This window comes from Balaenoptera musculus, chromosome X (genome assembly GCF_009873245.2).
Source record: "Balaenoptera musculus isolate JJ_BM4_2016_0621 chromosome X, mBalMus1.pri.v3, whole genome shotgun sequence".
NCBI lineage: Eukaryota > Metazoa > Chordata > Mammalia > Artiodactyla > Balaenopteridae > Balaenoptera > Balaenoptera musculus.
Genome location: NC_045806.1, coordinates 116,770,921 through 116,793,860, shown reverse-complemented (window position 1 = coordinate 116,793,860; position 22,940 = coordinate 116,770,921). Strand labels below are relative to the sequence as shown.

The 22,940-nt window shown below is 44.5% G+C and overlaps 1 protein-coding gene across 5 annotated transcripts in view; it reads left to right on the top strand.

Annotated features, from left to right (window-relative positions):
* The first annotated feature begins 6,640 nt into the window (after nt 1–6,640).
* ATP11C (ATPase phospholipid transporting 11C) overlaps nt 6,641–22,940 on the top strand; it is a 167,102-nt gene continuing 150,802 nt past the window's right edge. For all 5 annotated transcript variants that reach the window (XM_036840109.1, XM_036840108.1, XM_036840107.1 and 2 more), the window contains exon 1: nt 6,641–6,807. In XM_036840109.1, coding sequence (XP_036696004.1) covers nt 6,781–6,807 — 27 coding nt within the window. In that variant the 5' untranslated portion in view covers nt 6,641–6,780. The remainder of the gene's footprint in view (nt 6,808–22,940) is intronic.

Sequence of the window (22,940 nt, the reverse complement as noted above, 5' to 3'; positions counted from 1 at the left end):
GTTCAAAACCGTGAAGCATTTGGTCTTTGTAAACTATAATTTGTGGAACCAAACAAATAGAAGTCTTTACAATATCCCTGACGCATTTACAATTTTACAATATTTGAAGAATTTATTTTGTCAAACGACGGCACAAGTGAGAGTGTGTTGTGTGTGTGTGTGTATTCTCTCCTTTGCATCTCTCAACTTAATTGGCAATACATAAAGTTTCAGTGATAACAATAAAAAAAAAAAAAAACTACAATGAGGTATCACCTCACACCAGTCAGAATGGCCATCATCAAAAAATCTATAAGCAATAAATGCTGGAGTGGGTGTGGAGAAAAGGGAACCCTCTTGCACTGTTGGTGGGAATGTAAATTGATACAGCCACTATGGAGAACAGTATGGAGGTTCCTTAAAAAACCAAAAATAGAGCTACCATATGACCCAGCAATCCCACTCCTGGGCATATACCCTGAGAAAACCATAATTCAAAAAGAGTCATGCACCACAATGTTCATTGCAGCTCTATTTACAATAGCCAGGACATGGAAGCAACCTAAGTGTCCAACGACAGATGAATGGATAAGGAAGATGTAGTGTAGTGAGGTGGATGGACCTAGAGTCTGTCATACAGAGTGAAGTAAGTCAGAAAGAGAAAAACAAATACTGTATGCTAACACATATATATGGAATCTAAAAAAAAAAAAAAAGGTTCTGAAGAACCTAGGGGCAGGACAGGAATAAAGACGAAGACGTAGAGAATGGACCTGAGGACACGGGGAGGGGGAAGGGTAAGCTGGGATGAAGTGAGAGAGTGGCATGGACTTATATATACTACCAAATGTAAAATAGATAGCTAGTGGGAAGCAGCCGCATAGCACAGGGAGATCAGCTCGGTGCTTTGTGACCACCTAGAGGGGTGGGATAGGGAGGGTGGGAGGGAGACGCAAGAGGGAGGAGATATGGAGATATATGTATATGTACAGCTGATTCACTTTGTTATACAGCAGAAACTAACACACCATTGTAAAGCAATTATACTCCAATAAAGATGTTAAAAAAAAAAAAGCAGTTGGGATGAAAAAGGAAAAAAAAAGTTAATTATAAGACTTGTAAAGAGGGGCTTCCCTGGTGGCGCAGTGGTTAAGAATCTGCCTGCCAATGCAAGGGACACGGGTTCGAGCCCTGGCCCGGGAAGATCCCACATGCTGCGGAGCAACTAAGCCCGTGCGCCACAACTACTGAGCCTGAGCTCTAGAGCCTGCAAGCCACAACTATTGAGCTCACGTGCCACAACTACTGAAGCCTGCGTGCCTAGAGCCCATGCTCCGCAACAAGAGAAGCCACGACAATGAGAAGCCCACGCACTGCAACGAAGAGTAGCTCCCGTTCGCCGCAACTAGAGAAAGCCCGTGCAAAGCAACGAAGACCCAACACAGCCATAAATAAATAAATAAATAAATTTATTTATTAAAAAAAAAAAAAGACTTGTAAAGAGAAAAAATAGAAGTCCATTATCCCATTCTTCTCCATTCTCAATTCGTACTCCTAGAGGCAAGCACTATTCATTATTTTAGCTGTTTCTTCTGGTATTTACCACATTATTTCTAAATAAAATAACTACAGTGACATATTTTGACTTAATGACTTCCTATTTGGGAAGATAAAGATTTAGTCTTCTTATGCCACATCCTCTCCAACCTGTTCTCTATATTCCTGATATAGTTTAGGAGGATGTAGAATTCTGAATCAGAAATCATCTTCTCTGAATCTTGGAGGCCAAAATATATCCCAGTGAATTCACTGTAGTTCGTAGTGATTGCCTTTTCCCTTCCCCTGAAATAAAATACCCCATCCTTTTAACAATCAGTTCTAGAACCGTGCGTGCCTTTGATATGATTACTAGAATACACCTACTTCCCCTTTTTGAAAAGCAAAATGATATTAGATCATCCACAATCCCCTTGGACGTCTGTTCTCCATGATTACTAACCTCATTTGTCAGTACAGTACCCTCGGTGTAATTAATATGGGCTATTTGGAGCACTATAACAGGGAGCCCTGATCTCATCTGACAAAGTGACATTTAAGCTGAGATCTGAAAGATGAATAGCAAAGGCTGTGAAAGCATTCCCGCAGAGATGGCTGCAAGTGCAAAATCTGTCAGGGCAAAAAGAACTTTGGGAACTCAAGGGATAAAAGGTGGCCAGTGGAGTGTAGCTTGGTGAGTAAGGGGGAGAGAAGGCTCACCGGAGGCTAGAGAGGAAGGTAGCAGTCAGAGAATTCAGAGCCTTGTAGCTGAGGTTAAGGCAAGATTTGGGACTTATCCTAAAAGCAATGAGAAGCTACTGAAAAGTCATAAGCAGGGGAGTGATTTGATCTGATTTGTCTTCCAAAGACTTCTGTGGTTGCAGGGTGGGGAATGAATCGGAGAGGGCCAATAGTTAGGAAGATATGGGTAAAACTGGTTTTAAATCAACGTTAAGGCCAGCTTTGTAAGGGAGAAAGAAATTTCAAATGGGCAAAAGGTAGTCTTATGAGGTATTTGGGGGTTTTTTGTTTTATTTAGTTATTTATTTATGGCTGCGTTGGGTCTTCCATTGCGGCGAGCAGGGGCTACTCTTTGTTGCGGTGCGCGGGCTTCTCATTGTGATGGCTTCTCTTGTTGCAGAGCACAGACTCTAGGCATGGGCTTCAGCAGTTGTGGCACGTGGGCTCAGTAGTTGTGGCTCACGGATTCTAGAGCACAGGCTCAGTAGTTGTGGCGCACGGGCTTAGTTGCTCCGCGGCATGTGGGATCATCCCAGACCAGGGCTTGAACCCGTGTCCCCTGTATTGGCAGGTGGATTCTTAACCACTGTGCCACCAGGGAAGTCCTTATGAGGTATTTTGAAAGGTCAGCGGAGACCTTTGAATTTCTTCAACTTGCTGATGGCCGTGATAGAGATGCTTATATAACAGCTTCAATTTTTTTTCTTTCTTTCTTTTCTTAGTATTAGACGGAGGAAGTGACTCTTCCTTCTCATCATTCCCCTCCTGCTAGATCCCTGAATTGCTGATCAACCAATTGATCCCAGAAGCAATTTGCTCCCCTCCTTCCCAAGCATGGACTGATGAATCCGGTGCCCTAGTGGGTGTTCTGCCCGTTTCCCATGGTGAGATTTCTGAGGGATTGAGGTAGGAAGGTAGGAAAGAGCAAGGGGGTGATAGAGAAGAAGGGCTTCCGAGGGGCTTGCACAGAAATAGGGCAGCAGGACTGAAATGGTCAAGGAACACTTTCCCTTCCCTTTCTGAGACAGTACAAGTTATATCTAGTCAAGATGGTAATAAGGACAGAAGACTGCTTCCTCTAAACTCCTGCCTGCAGGAACCTGGGGCTTCTACTGCAGTCAGCTGATGCACCACAAGAGTTGGTGTTATATACCAAGGGGTCTGACAGTTTAGACAGGAGGAAGTCAGTTTTTGCAGTTCTGTTTATGGAACCTGCCAAATGAAAATGCTGGGTGATGGTCCACTTTTCATAGCCATTGACAACAGCTTTCTACAACACCTGGGTTTTCTTTGGAAGCTGTGAAGAGGCACTGAAAAGAACAAAAATAATTTCTTCTTGTCTAAAAAAAAACACCTCACAAAGGAAAGTAATTCTAAAGGAAGTGTGTGAGAGTAACTCTAATTCAGGTTGAATTTGGATATGGAAAGAAATTACCTTGCACAAATTTCATGTTTTGCTGAGCATATTTGATTTATGTGGAATTGCATTTTTATAGTCAAGCAAATTAATCTGGACCCAAGAGTATAGGTGTTGCGATGAAATAAATTAGGAGGACAGAGAGATGGTGAAATTACAGTAACAAATGAAAATATGACCAACAATGCTGCTGTATCTTGGGAGATCCTAAAAGCCTTGCTTTTAAGCTGGGCAACATGGCAATGGCATGTGAGAAAATACACAATGGTGTGTGAGAGAATACTGAAAAACAATTTCCAGTTCTCTAAATTTTTTTAAGTTGATCTGTTTGAATCTATAAGCTAAGTACATTTTTTCCATTTATTTAACAAAGTTGAATATGGAAAGATATTACTTATTGTTTATTAGTAAGCACTTGCGCCCCCAAATGTCTAAATTCATTTTCTATTACCAATTTTATTGATAAGGATGTATTTTATTGATAAGGATTCTAGACTTATGCCTAGAACAAATGGCAATATGCTCTTCCACCCCCAAATTCCAGTCAGTGTCTAGAACAGTGCCTGCCACATAGTAGGTGTTCAACAATTAGTGAATTAAATTACGTTAGTCGTTCTGCTCAATAAAAGTAAAGCCAGAAAATACACTTTTTCTATTTGAAAATAAATCTTTTAAAGAGTAGAGAGCAAAACCTTAGATCCATTTTTCCAATAAAATAAAATATCCTAATATCTGCCTAACAGACATCTAACATAAATCTTAAAAATCACTAGATACAGCCTTAAGTGTGAGTAAACACAAGGAACCATCATAGGGAAAGAACTGGAAACGCACGGTTTTACTTCTTGGCAATTAGGACAGTTTGGGAACATACCTTAAGTCTCCTGCGTTTGCACTTCAATGAGGATGGGCTACTCGTGGCTCACACTATCAAGTGCAAACTTCTAGGGTGTTTCTGAAGATCCTTTTGGGTTTTAGAGTTCCTCCGGGCCGTGCCCGCCCACACATGCTGGGCGTCTGCCAAGACGGTGTGTTCTTTTTCTTAGATTGTCCGGCACTTCCTCACCGACCTCTCCCTCCACCCTGGACTTTGCCCACTGCGCTCCTTCTAAAGCCTTCTCACATTGCAGGGTCCAGTTTAACATCCAGCGCTTTCGAGAAAGCTTCCCAGACCCCCTTTGCAGATGCACTCGCGCTCTCAGCACTTGGCACTTCTAGTCTAGCAGCCATTACTTTCTAACCTGTTGTTTTGGCACGTGGGTAGCCCTGACCAGAGCGCGACACCTCCCCCCACTCTGGGGAGGTCTTTTAAGAAGTCGCGTGTCCAGCCCTTAACACAGCCTGGTGCAAAGAAAATGCCCAGGAAAGGTCTGTTGAAATGAACCCCAGAGGGGAAAAGGAGAAGCGCTTGCGCCCAGCAGTAAAGGCCCCTCACGACCCAAGGGGAGGCCCGCGGTGTAGCTGGCCCCTGTCCCCAGCGGCACACTGGCAGGAGAAGGGGGCACGGTAGAGGCTCGTGGAGATGCCCCTGAACTTCCTTTACTTATTTCTTCTTTACTTTTTCAGAGGAATCTGAACGTTCTGCTCCAACAGCCTCGGGGCACGCCGTAAAGGGCGGTGCAAACCGGGCGACGTGGGGTTGGGACGGCCAGTCTCGTGGCAATTCTAGCCTCGGCTTTCATATGTAGTGTTTAAAGTTTCGCAAATTCCAGTTCTAAACTAGGAGCCGAGGGTGTAGAGCGTTTCCCGGTGCACAATTTTTCGCGTCCTAGGGAAGGCTCCGGGCATTCGGGGCTTTGCCTCACGTATCCTTTTCACATTTCCCACCGCGGGGAATCTACCGAGCGCTCCTGGCCTCCACTTCCAGCCCGAGCTGAGAACCGCGGCTCGGCCCAGCGGCCTCAGCCGCTTCCTCCTTCAACCCTCTGGGCAAATCCCGTGCGTGCGTGTGGGGGAGCTCCCAGCCCGCAGTACTAGGCGGAATAGGGGCGCGGCGGGACTACAACTCCCAGGCTGCTCTGGGAGAAGCGAGGGGGAGGGGACGAGAGGGAGGGGTTTGGGGAAGGGGGGTTGTCAGGGAAATCCCGCCCCGCTGCACAGCAGCAACGACACAAAGCCTGACTTTACAACCTAATAGAGAAAGTGGAAGTGAGACGGTTTAGGTGGGGAGACAGGACGAGAGAAAGAACCAGAGGAGGGAAAGCCGCGTAGGTGGGAGCGGAGCGAAGCGAGGGTAGTGGGGAGACCCGCGCCTTTCCAGATGAGGAGGGGGTGGCTTTCATAACTAATCCCCCCGCCCGCGCCCCGCCCCGCTCCGCCCCGCCCGCGCTGGGGTCTCCACAGCGCCCTGCCGGTCCCGGCTCCTCGCGGAGACCCCGGCTCCGCCCCGCCGGGAAGCGGGGAGCCCGGCTGCCTGGCGGGTTCGGGGCGGGCCGGCAGGCTGCACCGTGGCTCCCCAGCCCGGGTGCGAGACGAAAGCGCCGGGCGGGCGACGCGGCTGCCGCGGACTGAGGAGGGGCTGCGAGCGAAGCGGTGCGGCGGACGAGTTAGGGCCGGGGCAGGGCAGGCTGTGGCTCCCGCCCGAGCCAGGGGAGTAGTTTCGGGCTGAGGCGAGGTGAGGCGCGGGGCGCCTCGGGAGGGTCCCCGGTGGCCGCGAGCGGGGCGGAAGCACGCGGACTGGCCGCGGGGAGGGCGGGCTGTGGCTCCGTGCCGGGGAAGAGTGCAGACGGCGGGGTGCCGAGCCCGGCGCTGGTGGAGAGATCGGGGCGCCCCCCCTCCCTGCAGGAGGAGCCTAGCGCTCCTCCGCCATCCCTCCCCTGCGCGCTCGGCTCGCTTTCTCCGCGGGCTGCTGCGGGAGCGGCGGGGCCGCCGTCCCCGGGACGGGCGGGGCGGGGGCGGGCGGTGAGTGAGGCGGGCGGGGGCCGCGGGTGCGAGGGCGCCGGGGGGCGGGGGGAGTGCGGAGAGCAGCGGAGGGCGGGCGGGTGGCGGGGCAGCCAGCCTCGCCGTCCGTTTCGCGCCGCCGGCCCACGCCGCAGTGTGTGTTGTGGACGGCACCTTCTCAGACAGCCCAGTAGAGCCCAGCTCGGCGCCCGGCAGCCTTCGACGCGATGTTCCGCCGGAGCTTTAACCGTTTTGTAAGTACACTCCCTGCGGCTCCACGCGTGCCGGTTTGCTTGCTCGCCGGCCCCTTCGCGCGGTCCCTCAGAACAATTTTCTGAGGGGATGACTGCATCTCTGGGAGAAACCACCACCACCCGTTTTTACATTTTAACTGAAACACGCTGCCCAGGCGGCCAGGGTGGGAAGGCAGGTAGGGCCCTCGGAGCAGCCCCCCACCCCGCCCCCGACCCCAGACAATTTATCCGGAGCTTTCCGGGGCTGTTACAGACTCTACCTCGGACGGGGGGCCACCCTTGGGCTGGATGGGGAGGGACCCGTGGAGGGACCGACCCAGGGGCCCCTTGGTTTGCCAATTAGTCGAAGATGGCGTTTTATTATCAGGGAGGTTGCTTTCTTTTGTTTCCTCTGCCACGAGCACATGGAGGTAAACCTAGACCTGTCACCGTGGCCCAAAAAAGACCTGGGGGCTGAAGGGTGGGAGGCTGGGGCCGGCCTCAGCCTTGCCCGGGGCTCGGCCGGCTGCTGACCCGAGGCCGGGCAAACTTTGGGGACCCAGCCTAAGCCTCTCACCTTGAGGGTATAATAAAAGCGAGGGTGATCGTCAGGGTGGGCTGGGTGGAGGTGGAGACGCGAGGAGACTGCGCCGCCGCTGCCGAGCGCCGGGTCGGAAGCCTCGCCGAGCCCCGAACACCCCAGACATTGACCCAGGGGAGAAGGGAGCTGCGGCTGGACTCCTCCGTCCACGTTGACCCCTTCCCAAATCCCCAGAAAAGGGAATTTCATTGCCGAGGGAGTTTGGCACCGGGACAAGCGATTTCTGGCTACTGACTTTTTTGAGTAATCTGTTTACTCCTGGAGGGTACCTTAAGAATGGAGTAAAACCAGGACCATTTACTTCTGTGCTGCTATTTGTAGCAACTTCCTTAATTGCAAGATGAGGTGGCGGGAATAGAATTTTATTTCTGCCAGTGATGTGAAAGAAAGGGTTCGTCTGTAAATTTTCATTTTTCTGTCCTTAGGAAAAATGGTTGAGCGCTGTGAGCGCCCACCACCCCCCTTCCGATGTCTGTTTGAGAACTTGTCGGTTTGGCTCTTTTCCTGCGATTATTCCTAATCGAAGCGTTGCTAGCATTTTTCATGCGTCGGATGAATTTACTCTCATGTTTTTCTGCGCTTGAAACTTTCCCAAATGTACCCTGGCTAAATGAAATAATTGTACATCCCATTTTAGAATGTTATTATCACAATAGTGCTATGTTAATGTTTTTCTAAATGTTTACCTCACCCAGAAGCCGTGTCTTATGAAATTGGAGCAGGTTTACCTGTGGCACAGAGCAATAGAGGTTGTGCATATCAGGATTTTGAAATCCGTAAGAATTGGATTGTACTGGATGCTTTGCTAAAGCAAGTGACTAAAATTGGTTTCTCACATTTAGCCTGAGAAGGTAAAAGAGCATTGTACTTCATAGTTCTATTTCACATAGATTCTTGTGATCCTGGAGTGTTGTTTGGGGGTGACAAAAAGGGAAAGGTGACAAAGAGGACTAATTGTAATATTTGGGAAAAGGATAATCTTTTCAATGGCTCTCTTATACTGGAAAACAACTGGCCTCTGGTTCATAATAAATTCATTAGCTCAAAATTGAGATCATTTGAAGCCAAACAACCCAAGTATCAGTCTAAAAGCCCCCTGTGCTTTTTTTGCTTAGCGTGATCTGCGTTGTATGAGTCTGGTAATGAAGCAGTGCTGGCCCAGGAAGCTAGGGCATGCAGTAGAATTTGCAGCAGTTGTTGAGGTGCCAGCCTGCAGGTTTGAGGCTAGTACTTTGCATCCCCGTCCAAGATCTCTGCAGAGAATCACTTACGCTCACACTGAAATGAGCTTTGACCTCATTGTTTCGGCTGGAATGCCCAGCTGCTCACATTTTCCTGCGCAGCCAGGACTATGGTTAAGTCTCCAGCATTTGTACCAGTGCAGTAAATTGAAGGCTTCTCAGGAGTTGTATCTGAGCCCTAGGCCTAGGGCAAGGAATTAATCTGCAAACCCTTGGACTGAATGTGAAACATGCTATCAAATACTCATTGCTAAAGAATGACTTCAAAAAAAATTTTTGGTGGTGGGGGGCAGCAAATTGTAGCTCCCCTAATCAGTGAGCCAAACGCTGTCCTCATCTTTAGCCTGGTAGAGATTGAGGAGCACTCCCATTTACATCACTAGAAGGATACAGTTAAAGATTTAGGTTGGACTTGGCCTTGCACAGCAATGTACATGTAGTCTAAGTTGTGTGCTTTTATATTTCAGAGATGGGGCTGTGAATTCCTTTCAAAATTGTGCGTTTGTGTGTGTGTGTACCTGTATGTATGTGAAATTGACTTTGAATGTGACATAAATTACAGGGGTGTTGCTTATAGTTCTTGGTCGCTGAAAACTAGATACTAAGTGTTAGGACAGGGCTTTACATTTTAAGCCTGACATGGGAAGTAGTATCAACTTCTATGGCTCAGTAGTGTTTGCTGAATCGTTTAAAAAATGCCATTTATTTCCCCAGGTTCTCCAGTTTCAAGCTAAACGAAATAGTGATTCATTGTATTTTTTAAAGACATGGCCTTGACGTCTTTGCCATTAAAAATTGTCTTCTTTCCTTTCTGATGAATTAGGACTTTACTTTTGACAGTTTTGAGGTAGAAAGAAATTGGTGGATTTGGTGTAGGATTTTCAGATTTAGGTATGTAGGGGGTGTCTTAAAAGATTTAAGAGTTGGATGTCTACAAGTACAATAAAAGCACCGCCTGTTCCCAGTCAACATCTCCATTCTCCATAAATACAATAAATAAATAATAGTAGTTTTGTCTATACAATTTATTTCCTTTAAAAGCATGTGGTTTTTTTTAGAAGTTTTTTTTTTTTTTTGGCTGCGTTGGGTTTTCATTGCTGCGCGTGGGCTTTCTCTAGTTGCGGCGAGCAGGGGCTACTACTCTTCGTTGCGGTGCGCGGGCTTCCCATTGCGGTGGCTTTTCCTGTGGAGCACGGGCTGTAGGCGCACCGGCTTCAGTAGTTGTGGCTTGCGGGCTCTAGAGCGCAGACTCAGTAGTTGTGGCGAACGGGCTGGGCTTAGTTGCTCCGCGGCATGTGGGCTCTTCCCGGACCAGGCCTCAAACTCGTGTCCCCTGCATTGGCAGGAGGATTCTTAACCACTGCTCCAGGGAAGTCCCTAAAAGCATGTTTAATTGGAATTCCGGGCTAGTTGAGACTTAAGGGTCAGGGACTTTTATGTTGTTTTGTCTTTTACCCTTCATAACATTCCTAGTGATTACAATAGCATTTTCACATGGGTTTAAAGGTTTAATGAGAGTCTAAACAATGAGAATTCCCCCCATTTGACTTAGTAAATTATTTCATGCTAATGATTCAAAATAAGACATTCCTTGATAAAGTAGATCAGGGGGCTTGGCCAAGTGGATGCGGTCTAATTAGCTTGTCAGAGAGTGATATTAAACGGGTATGAATTTCTAGATCATTGACATACAAAAGCTTAAGTTTTGAGTTGAAATACTGGAAAAAAAATTATATCTCAGATTCTAGAAGCTCTTAAACTGCTTTGGTTCCATAAATCATGCAGCATATAGTAATGATATCACATAGAAAATTTTATATCTGTCAAAGAGGCCCAGGACTGGAAAGAAATTAGACTGCATAAGGTATAATGAAAATTCAAAATAAGACCAAAAATATTCAAAATAGGTAGCCAATTTATTACTTTGAGTCTGATCTCGGGTGGCCTCGGCCTACAGCGGCTTGAAGCAGGATTTCGGTTCCCCTGCCAGAGATTGAAGTCAGGTCACAGCAGTGAGAGCGCTGAATCCTAGCCACTAGACCACCAGGGCCAGTGGCCAGTGACAAGGACCTGGCCCGTCGGCTTTGTAGAAATGAATTCCCAAAAAGAGACGGAAAGTAGTGAAACAGGTGTTTATTAGGAGGAAAAAGGGCTCAGAGAGAGTCGTGCCCTCGTGGTAGTTCGAATCACTTATATGGGGCGTTTCTTCCAGGTTTCCTTTGGCCAATCATCTTGCTTTGCCTGATTCTTTTTTTTTTTTTAATGAATTTTATTTATTTATGTATTTATTTATTTAGCCACACCGCACGGCATGTGGGATCTTAGTTCCCCAACCAGGGATCAAACCTGTGCCCCCTGCAGTGGAAGCGTGAGTCTAAACCACTTGACCAGCAGGGAAGTCCCATGACTTTGCCTGGTTCTGAGTCCGTCCGTATTTGGTTTATCTCAGGGTCCTCCCATGTGTGTGCGTGCATCTCTTAGCCAAGATGGATTCCAGCACAGAGGCCTATGGGTAGGTTGACATCACCTACTATGGGGTGGCGCCCCCTCCCTTTTGACCTCCGAGGAGCCTTCCTGTGTAGTCAGGAAAGTCTTCTTGACCCCGAGAATGAGGAATATGTGGTCTCTTTATCTTTTCTCTGGGCAGGGCTCAGCTCCTCTCTGTTCCCGCTATTATCTTTGTCTGGGAGTATCTGCACACAGGGGACAAACTCCAGCTGCTCAGCCTGGGCCCCATCTATCTCCTGCCTCAAGTCCAAGGCAAGGCCAGTCTAGTGAAGCAATATATGAAGGCAATTAATAAAATTCAGGTAATTTTTTTTTTTTAGGAGCAAGGTTTTTTGTTTTCTCCTTGAATTATCATTATCAGGGCAATTAGACTTTTTCTCTCTGTTTCACTTTACTGAAATCCTTGGCCTGACATTGCTGAGCATGGAAAATATTGATGAGTTTATTTTATTGTGTTTAGAAATTTATCTAAATGCATGTATTGCAGTATTTTTGCATTTACACAAACATTACAAATGGCCTGTGTGCATCTTGGCTTCTACCAGGTAGTTCATACATGGCTGGGTTTAACAGGTGAATTTGTCCCTACTAAAAGCAACCTTTTATTATCATGTTATATTGTAATTTCTTTTTAACTTACGTGGTACCTTACATTAGTCTTTCTCCACTGGGAGAGAATCAACCCCTAATGCCCTAGGGAATCCATTGTTTGTAATACTCATCTCCTCTGCGTGCATCTTGAGATGAGGAATTATGGTTGAGAAAGACTGCCCTAGACTGTGAAAGCTGCTGGGGGCAAGGACAGTTGGCACAGTGCCTGGTGCATAGTAGGTGTTTGATAAATATTCGAATGAACAGTTTTTATCTGTTTCACATAAATAATAGCTTCTAGTTATAGACAGTGATATTTATAGTAAATTCTTCCTTATGAAGAATGATTAAAGAATGAGGAGTTCTAGTTAATTGGGTGTGATATTGCGATTTATAATAACAAATATATGTATATTTGGTCTTTGTTGCTGGCCCAGAGCTCCTAAAACCCTCTGAATTTCCAACACTGAGAGTAATAAAGGTGTCTTTTATTACGTTAATTAGGTGAATTGGAAAAGCACCTCAAGTTGGGGGCTGGTTACCAGAGGAACCAACCCTTTGATTAGACGGTTGGAACTTTCAGTCCCACTCCCCTGATTTCTGGGGAAGGGAGAGGGCCTGGCGATTGAGTTCAATCACCAGTGGCCAATGGGTTAGTCAATCATGCCTATGTAATGAAGCCTCCATAAAACCCCAAAAAGACAGGGTTTGGAGAGCTTCCAGGTTGGTGAACTCGTGGAGATTTGGGGGACAGTGGCGCGCCTGGAGAGGGCATGGTAGCTCTGTGCCCTTTTCCCATTCCTTGCCCTATGCATCTTCTCTGTTTGGCAGTTCCTTTTATAATAAACCATTAATCTAGTAAGTAAAATGTTTCTCTGAGTTTTGTGAGCCTCTCTAGCAAAATAATCAAACCAAAGGAGGAGGTTGTGGGAACCTGATCTATAGCCAGTCGGTCTGAAGTACAGGTAACAACCTGGACTTGAGGCTGGTGTCTGAAACCCCAGGCGGAGGTTGTTGGAACCCCCAGTTTGTAGTCAGTTGGTCAGAAACACAGGGGATCACCTGGACTTGCTACTGGTATCTGAAGTGGCGGGGAGGGGATGGTTGAGGGGGGAGTCTTGTAGGATTGAGGGCTTAACCTGGGGTATCTGATGCTGCCTCTGGGTAGGTAGTGTCAGAATTGAGGTGAATTATGGGACACCCAGCTGGTGTCTGAGAATTGCTTGTTGGTGTGGGGACCACCCCCCACGTAGGAACCGTGATCAGAACCTAAACATTGGGGTCTGCTATATACTGATTACCAGTTTTTAAAGTATTAGAATAAGTCTATCTAACGACAAAACTATACTGAACATAGTATAATCTCTTAGATGATTACACCACCTTATGATCTTGAAGAGCATTATTTCATTCAATAAATATTCACTGAGCATCTGTTATGTACTGGGCACTGTGGTAGGCCCTGGGACACATTGGTGAGCCAAACTCCCTGTCTTCATGAGATTAATTGTCATTACATACACGGCTCAGAGGACATGGTGACTGCTCCATGCAACTTGATTTTTTGTGAATTAGTTACTGTTGTATACTTACTTGTCATTTGCCTTTCTACCAGAAATAAAGTGAACAATCTCAGATGTTTTCTGGTTGTTTGGATTTCAGATGAAAAGGAATTTGTTGCATTTGACACCTTCAATATGACCTATACATGGCAAACTGCTTTTTTGCAAATAGATGTTAGTCTGATCCTGTATAAAGTGGGAAACCTATTTAGAAATGAATCACTATTACTTGAAATAAATATTAAATAACCTGAACACAAGTTTTTTCTTTTTTTTTCCTGATCTGGCTTTTACTGATGAAGCAACATAAAACTCTGAATGTCTTCTAAATACCTTCTATAAGGGTTTACCATTTGCTCCTTCTGTTTATGATTATTGTTCATAATTCAAACCTTTAGTGGGTAATATTGAGTGCGTACAAATCAGGTATTTTCCAGCGCTCTTAATGAGGTTTTAGCAGAGGTGAGATTTGAGCAGGTAAAGCTGGCCATTTTCATATTGATGGAACTGTCCAAATGAGCAGCTGGGCAGTGGGTTCTGGGAGGTAAAGGATGGCCAGTGGCCCCTGGGAGAACCATAACTAACATCCCTGTGTCTGGATGATGTGCAGAGAACTAGCCCATGAGTGAATTCAAATACTGGTTTGTTGAGTGATGGAAAAAAATCATTAAGGCTGACTGCTTGTCTAACCTGGTTGATCAGTTCTCCCAAAGAGGTGAAAGCATGGGACACAAAATAAAAACACTTTTTTTTCCCCCTCAAGGTGGTGGGGTTTCCTGTACATCTAGTGCTTTATATGGAATAATCTTTTGCATCTGGAATTCTTGAGATTGGGAGGAATTTTCTGGTTGGGCGGAGTGAGGTTCGAGGCTTCCACAAGTGAAGTAGGTGCTGTTTTCAAGTTTATTTCCGTTCACTTAACACTTACCTTCCTGGCCTGGGATAAAGGTAGATCAGTGGTGATTGTTAAACAAACATTAGCACAACTGCAGCATATGTTAACACTACCGCAGTTTAATGATGAATGAGTAATCAGCACTGCAGATATGGGCGCAGGGTGCCCTGTGCCAGCACACTGGCAGACAACCCCTCAATTACTGCGGTGTATGGAGGGATTGCTGGTTCGGCTGACTTCTTGATTATCTGAGGTTTATAGATAATGTTGGACCGTGGATATCCAGATTTGGGAGGTTAATATGTATTTGTGAAATACAGATTGTCATCAGTTTTTTGCCCCATATTTATTTAATAGAATATGGGAGGATTGGTGCAGACTACCCTGTTGAAGCAGATACCGTGTATTTTTTTAGACTCCTCCATTATATGCTGTCTTAAAGCATTATGGTGGCTGTATTTTCCTGGTCTCTTTATCACGTCGGTATTGAAAAAATCAGCAGGTTTTTTTTTTTTTTTGGGGGGCTGCGTCGGGTGTTAGTTGCAATATGCGGTGGGGCGGGGGAGCTTTGTTGCGGCATGCGGTATCTTTTGTTGCACCGCAGCCTCTTCCTTGTGGTGCGCGGGCTTCTCTCTAGTTGTGGCGTGCGGGTTTTTTCTCTCTACTTGTGGCGCATGGGTTCCAGAGGGCGTAGGCTCTGTAGTTTGTGGCACGAGGACTCTCTCGTTGAGACGCGCAAGCTCAGTAGTTGTGGCTCGCGGGCTTAGTTGCCCCTCGGCATGTGGGATCTTAGTTCCCCGATGACCAGCAATCGAACCTGTGTCCCCTGCATTGGAAGGCAGATTCTTTACCACTGGACCACCAGGAAGGTCCCCCCAGAGCAGTTTTCTTGATAACAATTATGCCTTTAGCACAAACCCAATTCCCCAGATAACAACTGTGTTTGTGTCAAGGGTACCAACCTTGTAAGCAGACCTTTTTAAGAATAGCAGTCACAGACTTACCTGGTGGCACAGTGGTTAAGAATCCACCTGCCAGTGCGGGGGACACGGGTTCAAGCCCTGGTCCGGGAAGATCCCACATGCTGCAGAGCTACTAAGCCCGAGCGCCACAACTACTGAACCTGTGCTCTAGAGCCCGCAAGCCACAGCTACTGAGCCCGTGTGCCACAACTACTGAACACCACACAGCAACGAAGACCCAACACAGCCATAAATAAATAAATAAATTTATTTATTTATTTATTTTTTAAAAAAGAGTAGCAGTCAGTCTCAGACCTGCTCTGTTAACTTTTTCCTACATGCTGTTAGGAAATCCTGGTATTTTTCAGTGAATGGAAGTGACTTGCCCTCGGTCATTAAGCTAATCAAGCAGCAGAACTGAGTCTATCTGAGACTCCCAGCAATCACCACCTTTTTTTCATTGCTGCACATACCATGCTTCTGGATTATGGGTCATTCCTTTTCATATTGTTGCATGCATTCACTATTTGTCACTTGCAGCAGAAGAGCAGCCTGCCGGTGGTAAATTGATGCACCCAGTGGGGGAGCCAGGAAGTATTGATGTTTCTTCCAGTTTAGCGTCAACACTTGCTGGTTTCCTCTCTGGAGCATCACAGAGTTCGTGGATTTTCATTTTTTCTGACTTTGGTACTTTCATCACTGCCCCCACTCCTCTTCGTTCCATCCAATTACATAGTCCCAACACTCATTTGCATCATTAATTCATCCCATTCTATACATGGCTAGGTGTTAGCTCATAGGCAGCTGATTTTAAAAATCCTTTTGGGTAACATAATTCCAAAGAGCGGGCATAATGAAGAGTATTTAGTTAAGGATGATTATATAGGAAAAGTTGCCAAAAGGAAAACAAAATTCTTGGGCTAATGAATGAATTTTATGGAAATATTTATAAATACTGTTTTACTTCAGGATTGTTCTTTGAGTTCTATGGTCATGGAAAACCCCAGAGATATCTCTCTGGTTATTCTTAAGTTTCAGCCTTTTTTTGAAAACTGTTATCAAAAGGGAAAATTAATAATTCTTTTATGTTTTTGGACAAAGAATAAATCAGGAAATCCTACTGGAAGATGCAGTAATCCTGCAGATCAACAGGGAGCAGAAGCCAGGAGGGAACTGTCACAAGCAAGTTACAGCTGGGTAGAGCAGATTCTGTAAGTTACACCTGTTGTGTAAGCAGTTGGGGATGTTCTTTAAGCTTCACAATTAATGTCGTTTGCAGTAATATGGATTGAGGGATCTATAATATAGTGCACAATTTACTTTGGCTTCTTTTCTGGAAACATCCATATGAATCAAAAGCTTCCTTTGAACACTCCTGCCCTGCTTGGTTGCTATAGAGGTATGTAAGGCACAGCCTTGCTCTCCAGTAGCTTGCAGTCTATTAGAGACAGAAGACCACACACAGGACCAACCTCCTCACAAGGCAGTAGGTCATCAGTGCTATCTTCTTGAAGGCACACACAGTAAGTGCCGCAGGCATTGAGACGAGGGCACCAAATCTTTGGAAGCAGTGGGTGGAGGAGGAGGGATTTGTAGAGGAGGTAGCATGTGAACGAGGTGGTAGGGAACCCAAGGAATTAAAGTTCATGGGATTCTAGGGATCGGCAACCTCATTACAGGAGGAGGCATTTACCTGAGCAATCAAGCCGAGTTATTCCTTATGGCACTTAGAGCAGGGGAACCAGTCAATTGAGAGGACTTAGGTTCCAACTCTTAATGTAGCAGAGAGACAGAAACCTTAATCTTCAATGGCTTATGTTTGCTGTGGTGAAATTTAGACTTTTAGACAGGGAGCACTGAAAGCAGACATAAGGTGGCTTTCATTTCCACAGTAATAGCTGTAGGAATCTCCCAGTAGACACTCTTTTCTGAAATCCTAATTCCAGTGGTGGCGGTCCTCAGTCTTCTGATTTCGATACAGGAACTGGGATGGAATAAACATTTGGGGTAATATTTCATGACCCTGTTTCATATAATATCATATGACTGGTTATTTAGTTGTCCTGCTTACATAATAAGTGCACACTTTCAGAAACTTTTACTACATGGGGACAATGCGGTAGTTTATTATCTTGAGTACTGGTGGTCATTGTAAAAAGCCGGGGATCAGGCCTTTGTCCAGGAGCACATTCCTTATAGTAACACTTCTGTTTCACTGTCACTAAACAACATGGCTCTTAATAGACATTCAGACTTGACCTTCATTGTGCCTTACCAGAACATGAATTGTGTCTTATTCCCACATAACCAATTCATCACCACAAGCTGTTGATGCCACTTTGCTTTATCATCATGACTGCCACTCTAGTGCAAGTCATCAGCATCCCTTCTCTTTCATATTTGTTCCTCCTCCAGTCTTCTGTCTTTGAATAAATGGCACCATCCTCTACCCAGTAGCTCAAGCTAGAAACCTAGCAGTCATCCTTAATAGCCCCTTTCCCTTTATCTCCTACATCTAATCTCAGGAAATCCAGTAGGTTCTGTTTCTGAAAGAGCTCTCAAATCCATCCACTTCTCTCCTTTCCCTACCACCATCCAAGTCCAAACTACCACTATCACTTATGCTGACCATTGCAATAGATGATCTCATCTACTCCTGCATGCTCCAATCCGTCCTCCACACAGCATCAGAGGGATCTTTTACAGATTCATATCTGAAAGCCTTCAGTGACTTTCCAGTACTCTCTGGATAAAGACCTGACCAGTGTCAGCTTGCACTCTTCCTCACTTTTTTTTCTTTCACTTTTTAAAATTGAGATAAAATTCACATGACAAAAAATTTGCCATTTTAAAGTTTACAGGTAAGTGGTTTTTAGTATATTCATTATGTTGTGCAACCATCACCACAGTCTAATTCCAGGATATTTGCATCACCCCAAAAAGAAGCCCTGTACCTATTAGCTGTTAGTCCCAATCCCTCTCCTCAGCCCCTGGCAACCACCAATCTGCAGATCTGTGGGTTTGCCTGTTCTGGGCCTTTCATGTAAATCGACTCTATATGCAATATGTGCTCTTTTGTGATTGACTTATTTCATTTAGTATGTTTTCAGGGTTTATCCGTGTCATAGCATGTGTTAGTACTTCATTCCTTTTTATGACTCAGTAGAAGTCTATATGTCTTTATGCCAGTACTGCGCTGTTTTGATTACCATAGTTTTGTAATAAGTTGAAGTCAGAAAGTATGAGGCCTCCAACTTTGTTCTTTTTCAAGATTGTTTTGGCTATCCAGGATCCCGTGAGATTCTTTGTGGATTTTAGGATGGATCTTTCTGTTACTGCAAAATGTCTTCCTCACTTTTTTACCTTACATCTGCCAAAGGACCTTTGTATATACCATTTCCCTTGTCTGGTAAACTTCTCTGTTTTAGTCAGTTGCCTGAACTCTTACTCATCTCTCAGGGCTCGGCTTAATTATCACTTCCCCAAGGAAGCTGTCCCGTGTCCTTCCCTCAGACAATGGCAGGTTCCCAGGTTCTCATAGCACTACGAACCTTTCTTTTATATTCTTTATCACAGTTGACTTTACATTAGCATATTATATTTTTTTGCTACTTACATAGTATCACGCTTTCCCCTATGTAGTAAATTCCATGAAGGTAAGAACCATTTTTGCTTATTGCTTATCCTAATGCTTCAGTGCCTGACATGTAGTATATGCTCAATAAATATTTGCTGACTGAATGAAATTTGATTCCTATCTGTATTTTTAATCTTATTTCCCATTTATAATCATAGAGTTTGAGAGCTTGACTGAGAGATCAAATTGTCCAGTCTTTAGACATCACTGTTGTGTTCAGTTAAAAAAAAGATCTCTACTCATATTTTAGAAATGAAGTCATTTCCTCTAGCATGCTGTGTTTTGAATATATACAATATAATATCTCTTTTTCATTATATTTTTAAGTATTTAATGGTCTCTGATATACTTAATGAATAACTTTATATTTATGAGCATCACTGTTGTACACACATTTACAACATTGACTTTCTTGAAGTTTGCTGTTATACTTTAAAAGTACTCACTTCGGGAATTCCCTGGTGGTCCAATGGTTAGGACTCGACGCTTTCACTGCCAGGGCCCAGGTTCAATCCCTGGTCAGGGAACTAAGATCCCACAAGCCCTGCGCTGCGGCCAAAATAATAATAATAAATACAATAAAAATACTTCACTATAAATAAGAAATGACGTATTTACTGATTAAAGTGTTTGTTTCATTTTGTAAGTCTTCTTGATAACTTTTTAGTCTAGCTATTTTACAAATACTTGTTTTTTAAATTTAAAAAATGGTTATATAGAGGTGTAAGTACTTCTAATGTTACTGTTTTTGTGAGTTTATTGCAGTTTTGCTGGGTACCAGATAGTCAGAAATGATAGTGGTAAGGGTCTCATTTAAGCCCTTAATACATGAGGATGGAAATAATCTTTTTATTTTATATGGATCAAAATTCAAAATGAGTTTTCTTTTTTATCTTTTTATTTTTTCGTTTTACCTTCAGTGTAAGCATTTGTGTTCTGTTAGGCTGTGTACAAAAATAACTATTCCATTCAGGGCCTTGAATTACTGATCTATGACTCCATTGATATTCTGCAGGTTTATGGAATTGTTTTAGTTGTAAATTGTCTTTGCCTTCTTACCATTATGATAACAGCTAAAACCAGAGTAGTAAATTCCTGACAGTTTTAAGTGCTTTATAAGCATTAGTTCATTATACACATTTGCTTATTTTATTAGTCAGGGTTCTCCAAAGAAACAACCAACAGGGTCTTTGTGTATGTGTAAATACCTATATATTTATTATTTTAATATTATTTACATGTAGGGACTTCCCTGGTGGTGCAGTGGTTAAGAATCCACCTGCCAATGCAGGGGACATGGGTTCGAGCCCTGGTCCAGGAAGATCCCACATGCCGGGAGCAACTAAGCCCATGCGCCACAACTACTAATGGTTAATATTATTTATTTATTTATTTTTATTTTTAATTAATTTATTTAATTTATTTATTTTTGGCTGTATTGGGTCTTTGTTGCTGCGCGCGGGCTTTCTCTAGTTGCGGCGAGCTTGGGCTACTCTTCGTAGCGGTGCGCAGGCTTCTCATTGCGGTGGCTTCCCTTGTTGTGGAGCAGGGGCTCTAGGCATGCAGGCTTCAGTAGTTGTGGCACACGGGCTCAGTAGTTGTGGCTCGCGGGCTCTAGAGCTGAGGCTCAATAGTTGTGGCGCACGGGCTTAGTTGCTCCACGGCATGTGGGATCTTCCCAGACCAGGGCTTGAACCCGTGTTCTCAACCACTGCACCACCAGGGAAGCCCCGTTAATATTATTTACATGTAAATATTTAAATAAATTTCTTCATATATATATATGTGTACACATATTTACACACACACACACACACACACACACACATACACATATAAAGAAACTTACAAGGAATTGGCTTACAAGGCTTACAAGGAATTGGCTCACATGATTATGGAGGCTGAGAAGTCCCAAGACCTGGAGTCAGCAAGCTGGAGACCAGGAGACCAATGGTGAAGTTCCAGTCTGAGTGGGAAGGCCAGAGAACCTGGAGAGCTGATGGTGTAAGTTCCAGTCCAAAGGCTAGCGTTAGGCTTGATGCCCAGGAGGAGCCAGTGCTTCAGTTCAAGTCCCAAGGCCAGTTAAACCAGTGTCCCAGCTTAAAGGCCATTAGGCAGTAGGAGTTGCCTCTTACTCCGAGGAAGGTCAGCCTTTCTTTCTTCCTTCCTTTCTTCCTTTCTTCCTTCCTTCCTTCCTTCCTTTTTTGGCTGCGTTGGGTCCTCGTTGCTGTGTGTGGGCTTTCTCTAGTTGCGTCAAGCAGGGACTACTCTTTGTTGCAGTGCGCAGGCTTCTCATTGCAGTGGCTTCTTTGTTGCGGAGCACGGGTTCTAGGTGCGTGGGCTCTAGAGCGCAGGCTCAGTAGTTGTGGCACACGGGCTTAGTTGCTCCGCGGCATGTGGGATCTTCCCTGACCAGGGATCGAACCTGTGTCCCCTGCATTGGCAGGCGGATTCTTAACCACTGCGCCACCAGGGAAGTCTCGGTCTTTTTGTTTTATTTAGGCCTTCAACTGGTTGAATGAGGTCCACTCACATTATGGAGGGCAATTTTTTTTACTCTGTTTACCAATTCAGATGTTAATCTCATCCAGGAATACCCTCACAGACAAACCCAGAATGTCTGACCAAATATCTGGGCAGTATGTGGCACAGTCAAGATGCCACATAAAATTAACCATCACACTTATGTCCTAGGATCATGTGAAGATGAATGAACAAATCTAAAGTGTGTATAGACCAGGAATGGGAGACTTTACCATAAGTAACTGTAGTCTGCTAGCCTTACCATCTGTAAAATGAAGGGCTTCGACTGCTACTTGGTCTGTAAGGCTCATTGAAGTCCTGGAACTGGTAAAAGATCTTAGAGACCTTTTAGTTGTCCAGCCTCTTCATTTTACAGCTGAAGAAATGGACAGAAAGAGGGCAAATGGCTTGTCCAAGATTATTCAGTGAATGGGAGTTCAGAAATAGGAATTCCAGGCTCAGCTCTGTAATGTATGTCCTCAGTTTCCTCTTTGAACTGCGAGGGCTCCTGGGTCATCAATATTTAAGTTCTCTCCCAGCTTTATAATGTCGTATAAATGTTTAGGCTTCATAGTCTAGCAGTGGAATTTTTTGACTATTATCTTTTCTTTTTTTAAATTAATTTTTATTGGAGTATACTTGATTTTTGACTATTTTCTATTGGGTTGTTTATCTCTGTTACTCGTTGGGTCTTCATCTCTCTCTCTCTTTTTTTTTTTTTGTAAGGAGGGAGGAAGGGAGGGAGGTCTCCATCTCTTGGTTGCTCATTTGACTATACTCTGCCCCAAATTTCATTTCTTCTTTAACAGTAACGAGTGTGAACTAAATTGTCTGTACTTTGGATGGAAATAACGACAGACTTTCATGGGCTTTTAAAAGTGGTTGTGCTTTTCGTTTTATACTGACCTGAGTGATGGGGGGATCAAATGTAGACGCATGCCTTTGTTAGTACTATGTTCTAGAAATGAACTTAACTCTGATTATATTAACCTCTTAGCTAACAGCTCTAATGGAGGAGAGCATTTTTGGTGGTACTGAAATATGATGGGCAGGCTTCCTGGGGAGCAGCACCACTGTCTTTGCCAGTGGCCACCTGACGTTAATTCGCAAAGACACTCTTACTCATCTCTACTCCTGAACACAGTTAGCTGCACAATGGTAGATAGAGAGGCAGCACTTGGATTGGCTGAGTCACAGCTGCTAGGACACAGTAGGGGCAATAAGAAGACAATTCACATGTACATATTTGAGAACCAGTTTGATGAAAAGTGTCAGTAGAATATATATCCGTGTTTTGAAATGTGAAGCAGTATAATTAAAATATTGTTGTGCAAATTTAGACATACTACTTATCAAACATACTAATGAAGGCAGTTTAATCAAAATGAAATCAAACCAAAAGACATACTAATGGATTTATAGAATCCATGTTTGGAATTAATATTTTACATAGTCATGAAATTCATGTTGCATCAACAAATGTCTCTTTTGTTCCTAATATATACCTAGCATTGTGGAAGTTTTTTGAGGTATGGGGCTGGAAACTTCTCTGTTATGGTGCCTCCACTAACCAGCACTGTAGCCTTAGGAAAATCACTTCGTTTTTAAATACATTGTCTTTTACAAGTGTAATA